General features: G+C 41.9%; 2 protein-coding genes across 3 annotated transcripts; one reads left to right on the top strand and one right to left on the bottom strand.

Annotated features, from left to right (window-relative positions):
* Positions 1 to 1,001: 1,001 nt before the first annotated feature.
* On the top strand, positions 1,002 to 5,578 carry ak3 (adenylate kinase 3). Its single transcript, XM_086152453.1, has 5 exons — positions 1,002 to 1,350; positions 3,530 to 3,649; positions 3,756 to 3,928; positions 4,333 to 4,451; positions 4,875 to 5,578. Exons 1-5 carry the CDS (start codon positions 1,203 to 1,205, stop codon positions 4,984 to 4,986), a joined length of 672 nt encoding a protein of 223 aa, XP_086008579.1. The 5' UTR covers positions 1,002 to 1,202; the 3' UTR covers positions 4,987 to 5,578.
* A 3,405-nt stretch (positions 5,579 to 8,983) lies between these two features.
* cdc37l1 (cell division cycle 37-like 1) lies at positions 8,984 to 16,115 on the bottom strand. 2 transcript variants are annotated; one of them, XM_086152452.1, is made up of 7 exons: positions 15,815 to 16,115; positions 14,357 to 14,683; positions 13,246 to 13,339; positions 12,300 to 12,415; positions 12,061 to 12,183; positions 11,697 to 11,870; positions 8,984 to 9,709 (listed from the first exon to the last, which is right to left on the bottom strand). In XM_086152452.1, the coding sequence occupies exons 1-7, from the start codon at positions 15,905 to 15,907 to the stop codon at positions 9,593 to 9,595; spliced, it is 1,044 nt and encodes a 347-aa protein (XP_086008578.1). In that variant the 5' UTR covers positions 15,908 to 16,115; the 3' UTR covers positions 8,984 to 9,592. The 2 variants fall into 2 exon arrangements, with proteins under 2 accessions (XP_086008578.1, XP_086008577.1); XM_086152451.1 differs by having other exon boundaries at positions 8,984 to 9,712; positions 15,815 to 16,113.
* Between the last annotated feature and the right edge of the window lie 1,438 nt (positions 16,116 to 17,553).

Raw genomic sequence — 17,553 nt, 5'->3', positions numbered from 1 at the left:
AAAACTGGCACCTACAATTATACACTATAAAACAACGATAAACATGAATTTGGTGGTCGCCGCCACAGCAACCTCCGCCTAATCTTCTTCTGTGGATCTTCTTCCCTCACTCCAACAAACTTCATTTCATCTATGGTCTTTCACAAGGGCAATTATAAATCAAGACTCAGGAGTTTTTATTGTCAATATGCTGAGCATAACCAATTTTTAGAGACTTATTGGCATGCAGGTAAATTTTAAATAGACATAGCATACACACAGCAGAATAAAAATAGATGATAGCAGCAAATGGTATTATGAACTATTGATAAATATAAGAAAAAAACATCAAAATATAAGTTATGATTCTAATATGAAACATGGGTGAATTGGTGTCACTGATGGTTAAAAAAACACATCTTCATAAATCTTGTTTAAGGCACATTAGTCAATGCTCAAGGACACTGCACAGACATATACATATGGAACAAATATAGATTTAAAAGAAACAATAAGAATAAAAAGAAATAAAGGGATAAAGTGGTAAAAGTAAGAAAAAAAAACAATTGATGAAAAATTTCACTGAAATCGCACATTTCGTTGGCTGTCTTTTCATGGGGTGACAGAGGTGAAAATGCTGAAGGGAAACAATACACACACACACACACACACACACACACACACACACACACACACACACACACACAAAATCGTGGCTTTTCATGGAAGTCCTTCAAAGTTCCTCACAGTTTTACGATTGTTTTATTCATTCATTCATGTCTTTCTTTATTTCTTCCACGCTCACGGACGCCAGTTAACGCGATACTTCGCGTTATTTGCCCGCCTCTAATCTGCAGGTTCACGGAAAGGATCCGTGCCCTTCTACGCGCAAGCTCTCCCCCCCCCCCCCCCGCGTAGGCGAATGACGTCATTATTCACGCATCTTCGGTAAAACGGAGTGAACGAATGAAGTTTCACGCCAACCCCCCCCACTCAACCCAACCCACGTACACTCGAGGCGACGTCCCCCTCCACCCCCACGCACTTTTTCCCTTGCAAGATTGAAACGGTCTGAAGGCGAAGCGGCCGGGAAGACGCGCCCACTCCGCGCACGGCCCGGCGCATCCAGGGGGAGGCTCTTCAGTAAAGGACGCAGCCGCTCGGAGGAGGGAAGGAAGTCACTTTTTTTCTATTATTATATATATATTTTTTTTAAACAAGAGATGGTTCTCCAGAGGATTTTCCGAGCGGTCATCATGGGGCCTCCCGGCTCCGGGAAGGGGACGGTGTCGGCGCGTATCACCGGGATCTTCGGCCTGCAGCACCTTTCCAGCGGGGACGTCCTGAGGTCCAACATCGACGCCAAGACCGGTGAGTTTGAGCCGGCCAGGGCCCAGGATGAGGAGGGGAAGCCGGCGGAGGGAGGACCGAGAGAGCCCTTGAACGCAACACTTCGGAAACAACTTAAGCGACAGGAAAAAAACAAAACAAAACACTGGAGAAGTGTTTACATTCCTGCTCTTCTCTGATGAAAACAAAACAAAACCCGCTTTTTATTTCTTCGCATCCACATCTCACATTGTCACACTCTCCCTCTCCTATTCTACTTTAACAAGGAACAGTTTTTTATGTTTATAATTCAAACGCCTGACCTCGCATCACCTGGACTTTGGAAGGTGACTCGGTCTCCAACCACCTTCAGTAAAGATTAAGACAGCTGTAAAGATTACATTGTTGGATTATCGGGGAGAAGAACAAGGGGGTCAAATAATTTGAAAAAATTATTACATATCCACTATATTTTGCATCAGCTGGAGAAGATTGATAGATATGTTATATTGATCGTAAAACCGGGAAACCTCTGCTGCCATCGGTCTGTGTGTGAATGCTTTATAGTGTAAAGTGCAAGGTGTGAAAGGGCTATAGAAGTTGAAACTATTTACCATTATAAAAAAGGCAGAGAACATGGAACATGATATACATATTTTAGCGTTTTAATGAGGGAAAACATCCGGTTGACTGTTAAATGTCCATTTAATAAGCATCTAGCTGCTGTTTGCCACAGCCAGGCCACACAAGACTGCAATACCTTACTGTTCCTGCTCAATTCCAGGTAAAAAAAACAAAAACAAAACAGAATTCCTTGCACCCCAAACCACACCCACAAAATTCCCAGCAACCCCAAAATCACAAAGAAAACAAGCATCAACATAAACCCCAACCTTCGTGACTCACTTCAATATTAAAATATGTATATCAGTCTGGTGGTGGGAGGAAAATAATCAGAAGGCACCAACCCTGCGATCAGTTGTGTGATAATGTCTTCGCAAACAGTTCAGTTGTAAAACAGTTCACTTCTTCCAGATCTGTGACAAACCGAGCAGCAGGTTTGGATCTGCGAGGCCCGACAGGAAATTCCTTCTTTCGGCCGTAGCGATCTTAGCGGAAGCTGCAGGGGTATTTTCTGCTGCGTTTAATAAACTTTCTGGGCTTTAACCGTGCCATTTCAAATTCTCAGCGTTTTTGCTCGCTCTAGCTACATCACCCCTTCCCCTGGTCTGCGCTTGACTATGCAGCTTTATCAGCGTTCACGTCCCCTCCTGGGGTTATGTGATAACAAAAAACATGAATATTAAAATATAGACAGCGGATAGCAATCAATTTAGCCTCACTTTTGTAAAAATCACATTGCATTGTGGGGCTTTGCTGCCCAATGTTTGGTCTGTCAATCCTTTTTGATTTAGCTGTGAGTTTAAAGGTTAATTGAAAGAGCAGAGAGAGAAAAAGATGAGCAAATTGCCCAAAATGATCAGAATGAGACAACAACATGAGAAAACCCTACGATGTGATATCAGACAACCATATCCGGTGCTGGTGTTCGTGTTACTTGAAGTAGAATTAAAATAGAGATGCTAAAATGCTTTTGTGACATCTAAAGTACATTTACCATCTGAGGATTTAAGATGTCTTTGGAAGCCCAGCGGTTTGCGCTTGTGCGCTGACAGCAGGGATAGCCACACACCCTGATCCATGCTACAGATAATGAAAGGAGTTCTCAGAAGCACACAAAATTAGCCGAAAATGCCTCTTTCTTTAAAATTCCCGGGTAAATTCATTTTGCAAATATTTTCCACCTCTGGCGTTGCACTGCCAAATATGTATCTCATCATCACGACCGGAGGACTCCTCCTCCCGAACGGATTACTTTGAATTCCGAGATTATTTCACTGTATGTTGATTTTTGCCTTAGAAACATAATTTTGTAAAAGAGAAAATTCACACTAATCAATAAAGGCGACCAATTTGAACTCTAAGAGAAATGCCAGTTCCACAAGAAGGAACCAGAAGACAATCATAATTATTGTTATTATCATTGTTATTATCATTATCATTATCATTATCATTATCATTATCAATTTGAACTGTTATTTTGAGATCGGTATAAGGAATTAATCTGTCCATTCATCTTTCTTTGATAGAAAGGATGGAAGATTCTCTGATCTGAAAAAGGTCTTTGGATGTTTTAGTAATTTGTGTGTGTGTCTGATAGAGCTGGGCCTGCTGATGAAGTCGTGTATCGATCAGGGTCAGCTGGTTCCCGACGACGTCATGTCTCGTATCATCCTAAAGGAACTGAGGACGATGGACCAGAGCAGCTGGCTGTTGGACGGTGAGGCAAAGACCAAGTCAAAACTACACCTCCCGGCCCAGATATCAGATTCTCGACCTTGTTCTCTAAAGCCCGAATTCCTCCAAATCCTTTCGGTTTCTACCAGGTTTCCCTCGCACTGTGTGTCAGGCAGAAGCTCTGGATGACGCCTACAGCCTGGACACGGTCATCAACCTGGATGTCCCATTCCAGACCATCCAGGAAAGGCTCACCTCTCGTTGGACTCACCTCCCCAGTGGCAGAGTCTACAACATCAACTTCAACCCACCCAAAATTCCCGTGAGTGAGTGCCACCTTCCCAAATCAGGGGTTGCTAGTAAGAGTGGTCAAACCACTCTTAGCAGTGGGAAAGGGTCAAAGGTTGCATTGCAATCTGTCACTTTTAAAAGCAAGGAAATGTGAAAGGCGTTTTCTCTTGAAACAGGAAAATCTGTGGAAATTTTCCATCCAGCAGTCCATATTGTCCCATCATACAATGGCCCATTTCACCATTAAGCATTTTTCTTGCGTTATTAAGCTTTACTTATATAACTTTGCCTTTCTCCACCACAACTGTAAAACATTGGTTGTTTATTTTGCAAATGTCTTTAAAAAAAAAAAGATTTTCAACTTATTCAGCAGATAATAGTGATACCTGTTCTGCCTAGTTCTCTTAGCAAGGCCCTATCTTTTGGTGTGTTTAGGGTCGTGACGATGTGACAGGGGAGCCGCTGGTGCAGAGGGAAGACGACCAACCGGAGACGGTCACACGGAGACTCAAATCCTACGAAACCCAAACGGAACCCGTCTTGGAGTTCTACAGGTTCAGTACAGGCAACACAGCGAAGGGTGTGGTTTTACTGAGTTACAGAACGCCCATTCCCAACATATGGCTTCACATAGGGTAAAGTCTAAAAATGTGGCTAATCTTTGAGCCTGCCATCACATTCGTCAGTTATTTGCACAAATGAAGACCCATCCTTACCATCCACACACACTCCAGGACAGGCACATGCTCCCAGAAGCTGGATTTTCTTATCTTCGACGTGACACCTAATGTGCAGACACTGAGGTTTAGACCCACCTAGCAAATACCTGCCTCTCTCAAACTACAGAGATGTGCTTAGCGAGTGTCCTACTTAATTTTTACCAATGATTCAGTGGGCATTTCAGACTAAAACAGATTTATTTACATAGTGTTGCATTCAAACGCGGGAAGTGATTTGCGCTTCTGTTGTGTCCTCAGGAGTAAAGGCGTGCTTCACACCTTCTCTGGGACAGAAACCAATAAAATCTGGCCCAGAGTGGAGGCTTATCTGCACAAGAGACTCCCCTCGGTGAAGCAGAGTGCGGCGTAGGGGTCTTGGAAGAGCCGAGCTGTTTGCTCCATCTACTGCCTTGAGTAAAAAAACAGGAGACCCATTTCTGTCATAATTCGATTGTTGGGTAAAGGGTGGGGAGCACAGGGAAACTACTGCACTTTTGTTTGTAGCAGCACCGTCACCTCAGAGTCTTCAGAGATATTTTTGAAGAAAGATTTTAGCATTTCTAAGGGAAATATTTTTAAAATGTGCAGTGCCCAGGAATGTGCCTTATGGAGCGAGAGGGGGGATGCAGCCGTAGGTGATGAGGTTTTGGTGTGGCTTGGGTACAGAGTGAGGGTTTATAAGAATCTCTCATGTGCTTTTCTACAGCAGAATGAGTCCTAGTGCAAGCAGGAGTTTCCTCTTTTCGGTTTTTGTTCATTGGGTAAGAAACTTGTATGTAGCATTGGGCTCGAAAGGGAAATGCAAAAAAAAAAAAGAAGAAAAGGATCACTTTAGAACTTTGCACTCCAGTGCCTTTAGCAGTTTTTGAAAATGTGACCGGCAGCTGTCAAAGCAGATTGTAAATATTTTACAGACCACAGATGTTTTTATTCTAGATTATCATAAAAAAAAAAAACACAAATCTCTAAACACTTAAACCATTCCAAGTCTCCAAGTCTTAGTGCTTCAAAAGACTCTACCACCTCCACCTCCTGCCATTTGAATTACTTCTCCTTTCTTGGCTGCGACCACATCGTGTCACATCTAGACGTGTGCCTCTTTTACCACGGGTTGTGACCCCATTTGAAATATTCCAAAAATGTCTGTGAAGGTTCTCAGTCACCCAGATCATGGACACTTCTTGTCAAAATCTTTTAGATTCCATTCAAAACAGTTGTTGAAGAACTTTTTGGAAGGAAAACCATTGGGATGGAGGGGCTGGATTTTTGTTGCACTCGGGTCTTGGTTGACACGCCGTGCCTTTGTGATGATGACACGTACTTCCAATGCACTGAACACGTCTCCTCATCCTCCTCAATAATAAGGTACAATTGTGTCGATGAATGTTTATTGTGCAGTAGAAATAAAGCCGGGTTGACTGTCTGGATGTTGTGTGTCATTGCACCCCCACAGAAAAACCAGGACACCTTTCTACAGGTCTTTTATTGTCATATCACCTGTTTTTTATCAATAAAACACCTGTTGTCAGACGCAGTGTACTGATGCTGGGTGATGACAACAAAAGCGTAGAGACATCCAATCACAGTTTGATATTCCAGCTTCTTGTGATGGCGAGAAAGATGGCGTCACAGAGGAACATGACCGGATGCTGCTGAATATAGCTCGGTGACTTAAACTGCTGGGGCTTGCAATACTTGGGAGCCCATCTTTGTAAAATTCAGGAAGTTGACATCACAGAGACAATTTGTACTATGAAATATGCAAACTCTGCTGTTAGTGTGCATAGTTTAATTGTCAATTCAGGAGAAAAACAAAACAAACAAACAAACAAACAAAGCCAAACAGTCAAGAAAACTACAACAATGACGTCCAAATAAGAAAAATGGACGTCTACAGCAGCTTTGTGTCAGACTCTCGTACTTCCATGTGCTTTTTGGCTGATTAAATCCCACGCTTTGAAGGTGAGAATTGTAGCAGTCATGCTGAATGAACAAATCATGTTTGGGGGCCTGATCAATCTGCCAAAGTGCTGTCATCTTTATGAATCAGCAGGCGGCACAGTGCAAAGTGAAGAAAACTAGAAGTCATGCAGAAAAAAAAACAAAAAAAACCTCCATGACATAGCCTGATTTTTTTTTTCTCAGTCGGGATAAGTGGGAGTGCAACCAAATGGGGAACAAAATCAAAGTTACGGGTACAAGGAAGCGTCTATTAATCTGATACCTCGAATGCTCAGACCTCTTTCCTTTTCCAGAGGAGTTTTCTTTCACGAGACAGAAAAAAATAAAGTGCAGAACACATTCAGATGCAGAGAGCTCCTTTCTGCATTCCAAACACGCAGATAAGCTTTCTGGTGAAGAGCTCAGCCCTTTTCCCATTTCCTTGACCCCCCCCCTTCCTCCCCTTATACCCCCCTCTTTCTGTCACACAACACAAAACACATACACACACATATATATATGTATATATATATTCATATATATATATGTATGTATAGAGACACATACACACACACATTTTTTTAGGTATGAACTAAAATCACCTTTTTTTCCCACCCATAAAACTTGTTGATCTTGCTTCTCTCAAATGCATATTTGCATCCAAAGATAAGAACCATGCAATAAATGCTAAATCCTTTCAACAGAAGGCATGTGCTATCAGTGCTCGTTGCACCGTATTTAAAAAAGGTGCCTAAATAAATAGGCACCCAGTTATTGCTCTGCAAGCCTGATTTTGACCTCCACAGGAAAGAGCATATGATGCAGCCCAGTGCACAACCACCTTTTCTTTGATGCAGTTATGTTTGCATGGACTACAGTGCCTCTACAGAAATTCTGGGGAGTTTCTGGGGACATTATATAATTGGCATTTAAAAATCAACTTCCTGATCAAAACATGCATGGTAATGGCAGGCTATCGAAGGAGGTTACATTTGACGGGATTGGTTTAAATTGCCTTTTCCGAGCTGTTCCAGACAACACTAAAAGATATTAAAACAGCTTTGAAAAGACTTTAATTTTTAGAGAATGAAGACCGGCCTGCCTTTTGGAAAGAAGGCATCATTCTAGACTTTTTCTTTCAAACCTGTCAAAACACAAAGACTCTCACCCTTTTTTTTTTTTTAATGGAGACAATATTCCAGTGACAAACTCCAGTATTTATAATGGGTGGTGTGTATGGGTTTGAGGGAGAGTTCAAAGATTGCAGTTTCATTGAAGTTGTGAAGGTCAGAGCACACAGTTAGGGCTATTCAAGACAGATGCCAAGTTTGGATGTCATGCTTCCCCCATAAGGAGGTCGGGGTGGTCAGGGTGGTGGTGGTTGGGTGCACTGACTTGTCTTGGGCTCTTTGAAGGGAGTTCAACTCAACTGCAACAGTACTCTGCTTTTCGCTCACCCACGCTACCACTTCCATCTCTTTTGGAAAAGCTGCACTGAACTCTGACTTTTAATTTTATTACTTTTCTTTTTTAAACCTACATTTTAAAGTTACTCTACTATGATTTGAGTGTCAGACAGAAAAAACACAAATGTGACCGCAACCACGGTGTTAAAGCGTGGCCACCACAACCCACCCAGGAGGCACTTTGCGTATGTGTATGGTCGAGTTGCACATCGGCACATTCTATTTGTATTTTGCGCTCTAACCAGTGAATCGAACACCGAACTCAAGGGGGCCAGTGTGTTGCAGAAAAGTCAGAGGTTCAAGCCGAAATGTAACACTTCCTTAATGTCGGCATGTGAGGCATTCAATTAGAAACTATATTACCACTCTCCTCCTTGTGGTCTAAAATACTGGCTGAAGCAAGCAAGCATTTAATAGGCTGCAGGTAGCAAATGGCAACAGCTGCTTGCTTAGGATAGCTTTTTTTTCATCTTAGCAAAGCACGGGCTCACCAGTGAAAAAAAAAACATATCCCCAAACATTACAATACAACAACTTTGTTTCTAGGGAAACTGTGGGTCCAAACATGGTCTGAAGAGCCCGACTATAAGTGACTTCAAAATAATTAAAACAGGTTATGCCACCTAATCAGCCAAAATTCTTACAGTGAGTTCCAAAGTATTGTACTCCATCTGATTTTGTAATATCCGGTGACTTAAACCCCGCTGACACCAGCATGTCTACAATCCAAACGGCAACTTGAGACACAAGGGTGTAACTTGAGCTGAGAGACAATGTCTGGCAGTGTTTTTAATACAATGAGTTGGACATTTCCACACATGGTGGAAACAAACGCTGGGCACTTGTTTTGGGAGTGCATTTCAGGTCCACGCGCAGGTGGGGTCTGCCTCATCCCCATTCCGGCACGCACATAAAACATGTTCCTGTAGATATCAAGGCCTACAATTTAGGGCATAATGGTAAAAATAAACAAAACAAATTAACAAAACAAAACAAACAAAAAAAAAACTACTCTGGCTACAAAGAGACTTCAGAAAGTAACATCAGAATATCTGTTCCTTGGCAATACACGCAATCAATCCCAACAACAGTGTAGTGGACTACATGTTCAGTCTGCTCAAATACCAAATACAAAAACATTGGGACTTCATTCCTACATCTTTTGTGTTGTCTGGATTTCTGATGGGTTACTTTGGTTTCCCTTTAAATCAGAAGAATTTGATTGAAAAAAATAGGAACCAGGTTCAAATAGGTCACCATCTGTAAATTCAGGGGTTCTGGCACAGCTTATGCACATAGCTGGCTGAAGGTATGCCCGGGGCCAACTCACCACCGCAAAAAAAAAAAATAAAAAAAAATAAAAATGGGACAACACTGTCTGTAGTGTGAAGGGGCTGATTGGAAAACGTCAAAATGTGACGTACCGAGAGTACTTCCCTTTATTCCTTCTTTTGCTCCAGCGGTATTAGCCTGGTCTGCGGCGTGGAGAGCGCTTACAACTCTGGTTGCTCACACATGGGGGGGTGGGGGGAGGGTGCGGAAGAAAAGCAGAAAACAACCCTGGGGTCCCTAGGAGGTCTCCATCATGCGCATGTCATCTGTTTCTTTTGCGTCGTCCTTTGTCCACTTCACCGTGTCTGTCCACAGTCCAGCATCTAAACAGCGTGTCACAGGGTACTCCCTCACCTGCTGAGGTGAAACGGTCACGTTAAATGATGACTGAAGCCCTTTACAGCTTGGTATGTGTAATGCAGAATGAAAATAATAGAATAAAAGTACAGGCTTAAAGGTAGTGGGGAAGAGAGAGACAGACTGCAAGGGATAAGCCTAGTGTTACCTAGTTAGAAGATTATAATCCTTATGTAATGCATTCTGCCTCTAACATTTCATGTGTTCCAAGCTGACAGTAGTCGGCAATTTTTTTCCCTAGAATTGGTAGTAATTCCACATGTTCTATCTATGGAGGAAATTTGGAGTGAAAAGGAGGAAAACTACTACAGGGGGAGGGAAATGAACACTGGACCGCCAAGATTTAGTTTTAACAGGCTGCGGCGCATTCCTGAGCAGCAATGCGTTCCCTGCGAGAGGAGGAGGCGTTTTTTCTTTTTCTGAGTCGCTGTTTGGCAGATTGTCAAGCCATGGGGCCGACTGAGGGGAGGAGGAGTCATACGCTCTGTTTTACCAAAGGCCTCCTCTGAACAGATCCCAATTCTAGAGTTTAGCAGGAGATCCCCTGACCGTCCCGCACCTTTCACACTAAAGCTTCATCTGAACGTTGATGTGATTTCCTCATACAACATCCAACAGTGGGATGCTTTCTCCCTGATAAAATGTCATCAGCTCCCTCTCAAGCAGCTTGGAAAGGCAATGCAAAATGATCCAGCTGAGGAGGACTTTAACCAGGATACACATCTTTTAACATTCTGCCTCTACTTGTTCTATTGACAGCCTCTGCTTGGGTTTGTGAATAACAATTTCTCCCCTCACTCAGACATGCCCCCGAGCAAGGCCCCGGAGCAACACGCCGCTCAGTGTGTGTCCTTGTGCATGTACCTAAGATCTAGAGAAACCACTTCCTATGTGCTCAAACACCTACTTGAATAAATTAAGATGAGGCGACGCATCCTCTGTAACGGTATGATCAGTCAGCTGTGAAGCAGATAAATGACACACCTGACGTCTGGACTACACTAGCCTGTCTAGCAATGAAGGGGCTCAGGTCGAGGCAGACTGTGAAAAGTTGGCAAGAAGTGACAGGAGTGAGATATTTGATACAAAATCAGAAAAAAATGAGTCACTATTTATGGTAAAATGACAGGAAACATTTATGAACATTTTAAATATGTAATTAATGAAATGACAATTGTTTAGGTCAGATCACCTGAGCCAACCTTGAAATGTATATCAAGATCGAAACATAACAGGCATGATAAAAATAACCATTTTTACCTTAAGACATGAACCAAGTTAAAAAGTAGGAATTTTGAAGTTTCTTGGGTGTTGAGAGTGGTTTAAAAGCCACTACAAAGCTGAGTGTTAACTGTAAATGTGCATTTACTTAATATTTGTTTGGTACCAATAACATCAATGACCTGAGCTCCGGCTCCTTGGGTGTGTGCATCTTTACTCTGCTGCCGGCCCTTCAAGATGTAAGCCGAGCTGAGCTTTGACTCATTTTCCACATACTGGTTAACAACTTAGTGCAGTCACTCACAGGAAGAGTCGGAAAACAGAAACGTACACCAATAATAAAAAATGAAATTTCTGCTGTCAAAACTCTGGCATTAAGCTGCCCTTTTCCTATATCCTTGACCCCTCTTTCCCCCCTCCTTCATGTATACACACACACATATGACTGACCATGACACCGGGAGAAATAAATAATACATTCGAAAATAAGACACGATCTAGAAGGCAGCTGAAAACAAGCCCAGCCAACTCAGGTCAAGAATAAATTTACATTGGCTCAATAGTGCCACCCTACAGTTGTGTGATGTAACTGCAACCGTGTGTTTTGAGCCAGTGGTAGCATTTCACGTGGGAAGTGCGAACTGTATCAAGCAGTACACCTAAAATGCTAGGAAGTCAACCTTACTAGAATTAAACATGGCTTCAAGCAAAAGATTTACAAGTAAATATTTTGCATTGGTTCCTTAACAAAGAAGACACTTACAGGAAGTAAACAGTCCTGGGCTTCTTTGGGGTCGAGCCTGCAGCTTCTGCCATTGCTCTGCAGCTCATTGTAGTTGGCTGTGTCACCTTTACACTTGACCGCATGTTCTTTTACTCGGAATTTGAAGGCCTCAAGCTCACTATGGAAGACTTCTAGGTAGACGTCCTGTCCTTCCTACAAAGCAGCAAAGGGGACACCATTGTGGAAACACGGCAAAGCATAAAGAAAAACAGGCTTTCTTCTTGACACAAACGACAATCAGTCTTAATATGGGTTCACTGAACTCGTTACCAAATGAGAGCTTAAATGTATTTAATTTTTTTTTTAATTTATGTTAAAGCTCTGGGTGGTAGCGGCGTCTTACTTTGGCTTTGTAGAAAAACTGCCTGAAACAGCCTCTGGGATCCTGCTGAGAGTTTGAGGCCATCTCCAGGATAAACTGCATGACTACAGCTTGGTGCGCTACTTGCTCCATTAGTGCTTCTTTCTATCAAGGAAAAAAGAAATTAAAACATTAAAAAATAAATATAATGTATATGTATAAATGGTTCATCAACTGCATTAGCATACTTTTAACAAAAGTATGCATCTTCAGTTAGTTACCCCCTCTTGCTGCAGCCTGATGCACCACAAAATTAAGTAGTTGGCTGTTTCCTCGCAGATGAGATGAGGCATGTCTGCAAGAAACCGTTGACTGTCGTCCCATCTTCGCAACATACCTGTCCAATAAAAATTGATCAGTGTTGATGTTCTGAAGATTTAGACTTCCATCAGAAATCTTGCACTTTAACTAAGGTCACGCTGACTTGGTGAAACTTTATAGTGACATGTATAATAAACAATTAAATCTTGGTCATGGATCAATCCATAGATTTATCTTTCAGCCAACACAGTGACTGAAAGATTAATACAGTGTTGGACCATAAAGTGCTGGTTATGGCAGGCCAACAATGCAAAACCAAGAACTAGTAATTTTGTCCTGAATGGTAAGGTAACATAGAAAATGAGTCCCCTTTAAGAGGAAGGTAGTCTTGTCTCTGAGGCAAGTTGTTCTTAATGGGATTTGCCCTTCTTTTCACAAGCTGATTGGCAGTGCCTGCTATTACATGGTATGTCCAATGGCTACAACTGCTGCTTCCACAATGCGTGATGGGATTCTTTACAATTGAATTCTGAAATTTCCCCAGAATTTCAATTATAGAATTAAGTTGAAGAAAAAGAAAAAAATGGTTTCCAAACTATTAAATAAAATCTGAATCATTACCTCTGAATTCATTTGAATTATTTTTTTCCTTAAGAAGATTCAGAGTATTGGCCAAAATGCAAAATGCAAATTGGCAAATGCCAATTTGCCAACCAAATTGTTACTTTACTGGCTGCTGATTCTTGGAATAATGTAAGAGCTGATTGTATGGCTCGTTAATGAGAAAAATAAACATTCAAATCACACAGTAACTGACAAGCTACGAGCCTTCTTCCAATAAAATCAAATCCACTCCGCCCCACCCCGAGGGAGAGAAAGCCATTTCTGACCTGATGTGTCACTCACCAAAATGCCGGAGCTCTTGCTCATACTTCTGAAGATACGTCTTGCATTTATCATGATCCATTTCTGCTGGTTTACTTTGAATATTAATTATACTCTGAAAAAGTGAGTAGAGAGTTACTGATGATGATGTAAAGGAGAAAACTAGAATAAATCAAGTTTTTCCATTCAGGCCCCTGTACCCTGCCACGCAGTCCATGTTCACAAACATTAATGAAAGCTTGGTTTTCTGCAGAACCCAGTGAATTCTGTCAAAGCTCTGTTGACCCCAAACAGTATCGAACATTTTGACCGTTTCAATACAACAGGTACTTTGCAGAGAAATTACAAACCATGCTAAGTTGTGGAGGCAGGTCACCAAGTGCTAAATTAAGTGTGTGAACGTCTTCATTGGTTTGTTGACTTAATACCTGCAGAGGTCTAGAATTTTGTCTGTTCTTGAAATCAGCACAAAGCTGTATGTGCATGCAGTAAGCTTGCATGCAGTTAACTGGGAGCCTCTAACCCCATCACATCCCTCTCTAAAGGACAGGTGGAATGTATCTTCTATATAATCTATGTCCTGTGATCCTCCGTTCTCACTTATACAGCACTTTGAAGGAAAGTTATAATTATTATTACTGTGGATTAGGTTTCTATGGCACAGTAGCTGCCTTCACTCCTAACATCACCATGCATTACGCTAAGAATCAGAGGGGGTAGTTTTAACCACACTGCCGCCTCTGGACTCTGGAAGTGCAGCAGGCCTTCTGTCTCAACATCAACCTGGCTGACCCTATATATGCTTTTCTGGATGGATGGATAAAAAATATCATGCAGAAGTCCAAATTCTTGTGGGAAGCCAGACCATGAAAGTGAAAGGTCATGTTGCTAGAAGGGAATGGGGTATTGCACCGCCATTGTAATGTCTATGGATTGAGAATGGGATGTCATAGGAGCCCTGATAGAGTTCTGCCATAAATTGTATTTATACAAATGATGTCAGTCATAACATAACTACAAAAGATAATGCCACATTAGATCATCTCTTTAAAAAGACCTATTTATGGCACCATTCAGGTTTCAATTAAGTGCCGTTTAATGTTAATTTCCCACTTCAGCCACGGCCACTCACCTTATCAAAGACATCCCAACTTCCAACAGCACCGAGCACAGGACTGCGGCTGGGTTCCTGACCTCCCAGCAGGCTCTCCTTTTGGCGCCACTCCTCCTCGATGTGTGACAGTTCTGAGGGGCAGGCCAGACTCCGAGCACGTTCCTGCTCCAGGGACTCTGAGCTGTGGACCCCTAAAGAACATAGCCGGTCCTGGGCCTCAGCCAGAGTCCAGCTGGACACGATGGAGGCTTTCACACACCTCTGCTGGCTCTGGCATAGTGACGCCATGGCACTATCACTTGTCTGTGATTGTGTCTGATGTGACGTAAATGGATGTAATGGAGGCTGGGACACAGGAGCAAAATAAACTGTTAGGGACTTTTCAAAAGAACAGAGCAGGAATTGGTTTATAGTTTTGGAAAAAAAATAGAAAAAAAAACATATATCAACCGAGCCATGTTAACAAAACAATGTTCCAGATCATAATTCATTTTAGAAAGGATGGCGATGTTCTCTGATCCTTTTTGAAATTCAATTTTGAGAGTTGGAACAATGGACATGATTAGGAACATCCAAAAACAGTTTGCAAGATCGATCCTGGTCTCAAATTTGGCATCGAGATTCAGGATGCGACACTTAAAGCATACAGTGAGATACTACTTTAAAGTAACAGGCAATGTCCAGAGTATTACAATTATTAGGCGCTTCATTTATGTATTTCCGGAGCAGTAACAATCCAATTAACCATTCTTGATTTTGGTCTCTTGGCATACAAAAATAAACTGGTGCTCCAGTACTCATATCAACCCTGTTAACAATCTGTGTTTTAACTGCGTGCGTAGGATTTGAAACCATTGGGACTAAACCATGCTGTTCTTTTCCCGTGTCACTGCCCATAGGATAAAAATAAATACATGATTGTCTCGGTGATCTGTCACGGGAAAAAATACCTCTTCCATAAACACATCTGTCACTGTAGGAGAATGTCAGGAGCCTGGGGATTTACAAGAGAGGGAAGGTGCCAGATGCTGGCCTGTTAATCGAGTCTCACTATGCCCAGCATTGACGATCTCTTATTTTTTTTAAAAAGAGATCTGATTTCAGCAAAGTCTGATAACACGAAGGGCGTTGGAGAAGAAATTGGCTGGAGTGGCTATGTGGCTCCTAACAAACCTGGCTGTGTCACAGTAGTGTCAACAGAGGATGGCAGCTGCACCCCGCTTTAAAACCAACCGACAGAGCCATCGCACTGTGATCTATTGCAAAACAATCGGTTTTAGGTCACTTTAACGGTGCTGGAAATCCCAAAGCTTCAGTGTTTACCCGCAAGTTGCCAAGTGATGTGATACAGTAGGTGGCAATGACAGGCGAGCTGGCTAAGCTAACTGTTAGCATTCTTTAAACACCGTTATCTTTGAGAGAGCAGGTGATGATGAGTTACTCGTAAACAGTCAAATTGTCGCCGGCAGTGATTACCTGCTGACGAAACGGGACGCCGCTGCAGGTTCTGGCGTTTGAAGCAGGATTACACCCAGATCCAGACCCGTCGCTGTTGCTCAGCCACTCCATGGATGCTAAGCAACTAGCGGGCTCGTTCCTTTAGCTAGCTGTTTTGTAAATATTAAGAAACACTTCTGCGACGCGGGCTAAACACCTCCGCTCGTAGGGCGTTTGATATAAACGCCACTCTGGGAAATATCACCGTCCGAGGGAGAAACTGTGACGCACCAGTGTGCCCCCCGCGAATAAAGTTAGCAACATTACCAACAGCCAACTACTAAAACTAAAAATACTAAAATTGGTCGTGTCTTTTTTAAGCACGAATGCGAGAGCCACGTGCCGCGGATCACGTGACTACCGTCACATTTGCGTCTTCTCCGTTGGAAACGCAAAAACGCAAAAACCGCAAGAATGCAAGAATTGGCTCCCAGGACCCCAAAGAATTCTACTGTCCCTGCATTGCAGACGATGTGTATCTCCCATAAGTCAACACAGTGTTCGCATTCGCTGCGACGTCACAACCGCCCTACCACAATACGTCACAGCTTGTTTGTAGGTATGTATTTACTTGCAGCAGATAGACGTTTCGTTTGTTGTTGTTGTTTTTGCATCCCAACGCCTTTTTACCGTAAGATCTGAACGGTTGTAAGTGCATTAAAGTTGTGTTTGCATTGGATTGAGTTTCTGATATGATTGCATTTGAAGGTTTGGCATCTCTTCGAAACCATGTAGAAAAACTAGAGTGAAAATCAGAGAAGTCAACATACATACGGTAAATTCAGACTGCACCACATCACTTATGCCACAAACACACAAACATTTCTTTGAATTAACACAGTGTTGATTCTGATTACAGGCATGACAAAAATATCTTTTTGCACTACACCACCTCATCTACTACCTTTCTCATCTGTGGCTTATTTAGATTTATATCTATTCTGTATTTATACATTCTCCAGGACACCTTACCTATTACCGTTTCACTTTTACTGCTTTCATCATGTCCACTTTTCAGCTGCTATAACCATTCTTTTCTTTCATTTCATTTATTTATTTCATTTCTTCTTTTCGTTTCAGCTGCATTCTTTTCTTTCATTTCATTTATTTATTTCATTTCTTCTTTTTTATCTTTTTATATTGTGTATTATTTTGTATATATTGTACATAGTCTTTGTTTATTTGGATCTATATCATTTATTTCCATAGTATATCTGTTATGACTATTTGCACACTTTTCTACCCTGTAATGCTGCTGTGACAATTGAATATACCTGTCGTGGGATCAATAAAGTGTGTCTTATCTTATCTTATTTTATCAAAGCTGTGATTGCATTGGATTTATTTTCTGATATGATTGCATTTGAAGTTTTGAGTGGACTGATATCCAAAGATTGAGTGGTAGATAACATATATTAACGACTGAAAGAAAAATAGGGATATAGGGATACAGGGAAAGAAGAAGAGGGACATTCCCAGGGATAGTTCAAAAGATTCAAAAGGGAGAAGGAAACTAATTATACCCGCATGAAGAATTCAAAACAGGTTTTACAATAACATGTCAACAACCACAGCTTTTGTTTTGTGGCAACTTTTGCTTTTTAGCGAACAATGATGAGGGCATCTCATCCAATCTAAGGACTAAAATTTGAGTCCAAATGAAATTTCATGACAGAAATCTCTCAAACATGAATTAGATTTGGAAAAGGCTCACCAGC

This window comes from Fistularia commersonii, chromosome 9 (assembly GCF_037954325.1).
Source record: "Fistularia commersonii isolate RoL2024-O1a breed Wild chromosome 9, RoL_Fcom_v1.0, whole genome shotgun sequence".
NCBI classification, from domain to species: domain Eukaryota; kingdom Metazoa; phylum Chordata; class Actinopteri; order Syngnathiformes; family Fistulariidae; genus Fistularia; species Fistularia commersonii.
The sequence above is the reverse complement of the archived record's forward strand: the minus strand, read 5'-3'. Positions and strand labels throughout refer to the sequence as shown.

Excerpts from the sequence above, each read along its gene's own strand:
- ak3 (XM_086152453.1), top strand. The coding sequence starts at position 1,203 with ATGGTTCTCCAGAGGATTTTCCGAGCGGTCATCATGGGGCCTCCCGGC. Across the intron at positions 1,351-3,529 it reads CAACATCGACGCCAAGACCG|AGCTGGGCCTGCTGATGAAG; the intron begins GTGAGTTTGAGC and ends TGTGTCTGATAG. Across the intron at positions 3,650-3,755 it reads GAGCAGCTGGCTGTTGGACG|GTTTCCCTCGCACTGTGTGT; the intron begins GTGAGGCAAAGA and ends GGTTTCTACCAG.
- cdc37l1 (XM_086152451.1), bottom strand. The coding sequence starts at position 15,907 with ATGGAGTGGCTGAGCAACAGCGACGGGTCTGGATCTGGGTGTAATCCT. Across the intron at positions 11,871-12,060 it reads AGTTTTTCTACAAAGCCAAA|GAAGGACAGGACGTCTACCT; the intron begins GTAAGACGCCGC and ends GCTGCTTTGTAG. Across the intron at positions 9,713-11,696 it reads CCCAGGACTGTTTACTTCCT|CAGGTGAGGGAGTACCCTGT; the intron begins GTAAGTGTCTTC and ends GTTTCACCTCAG.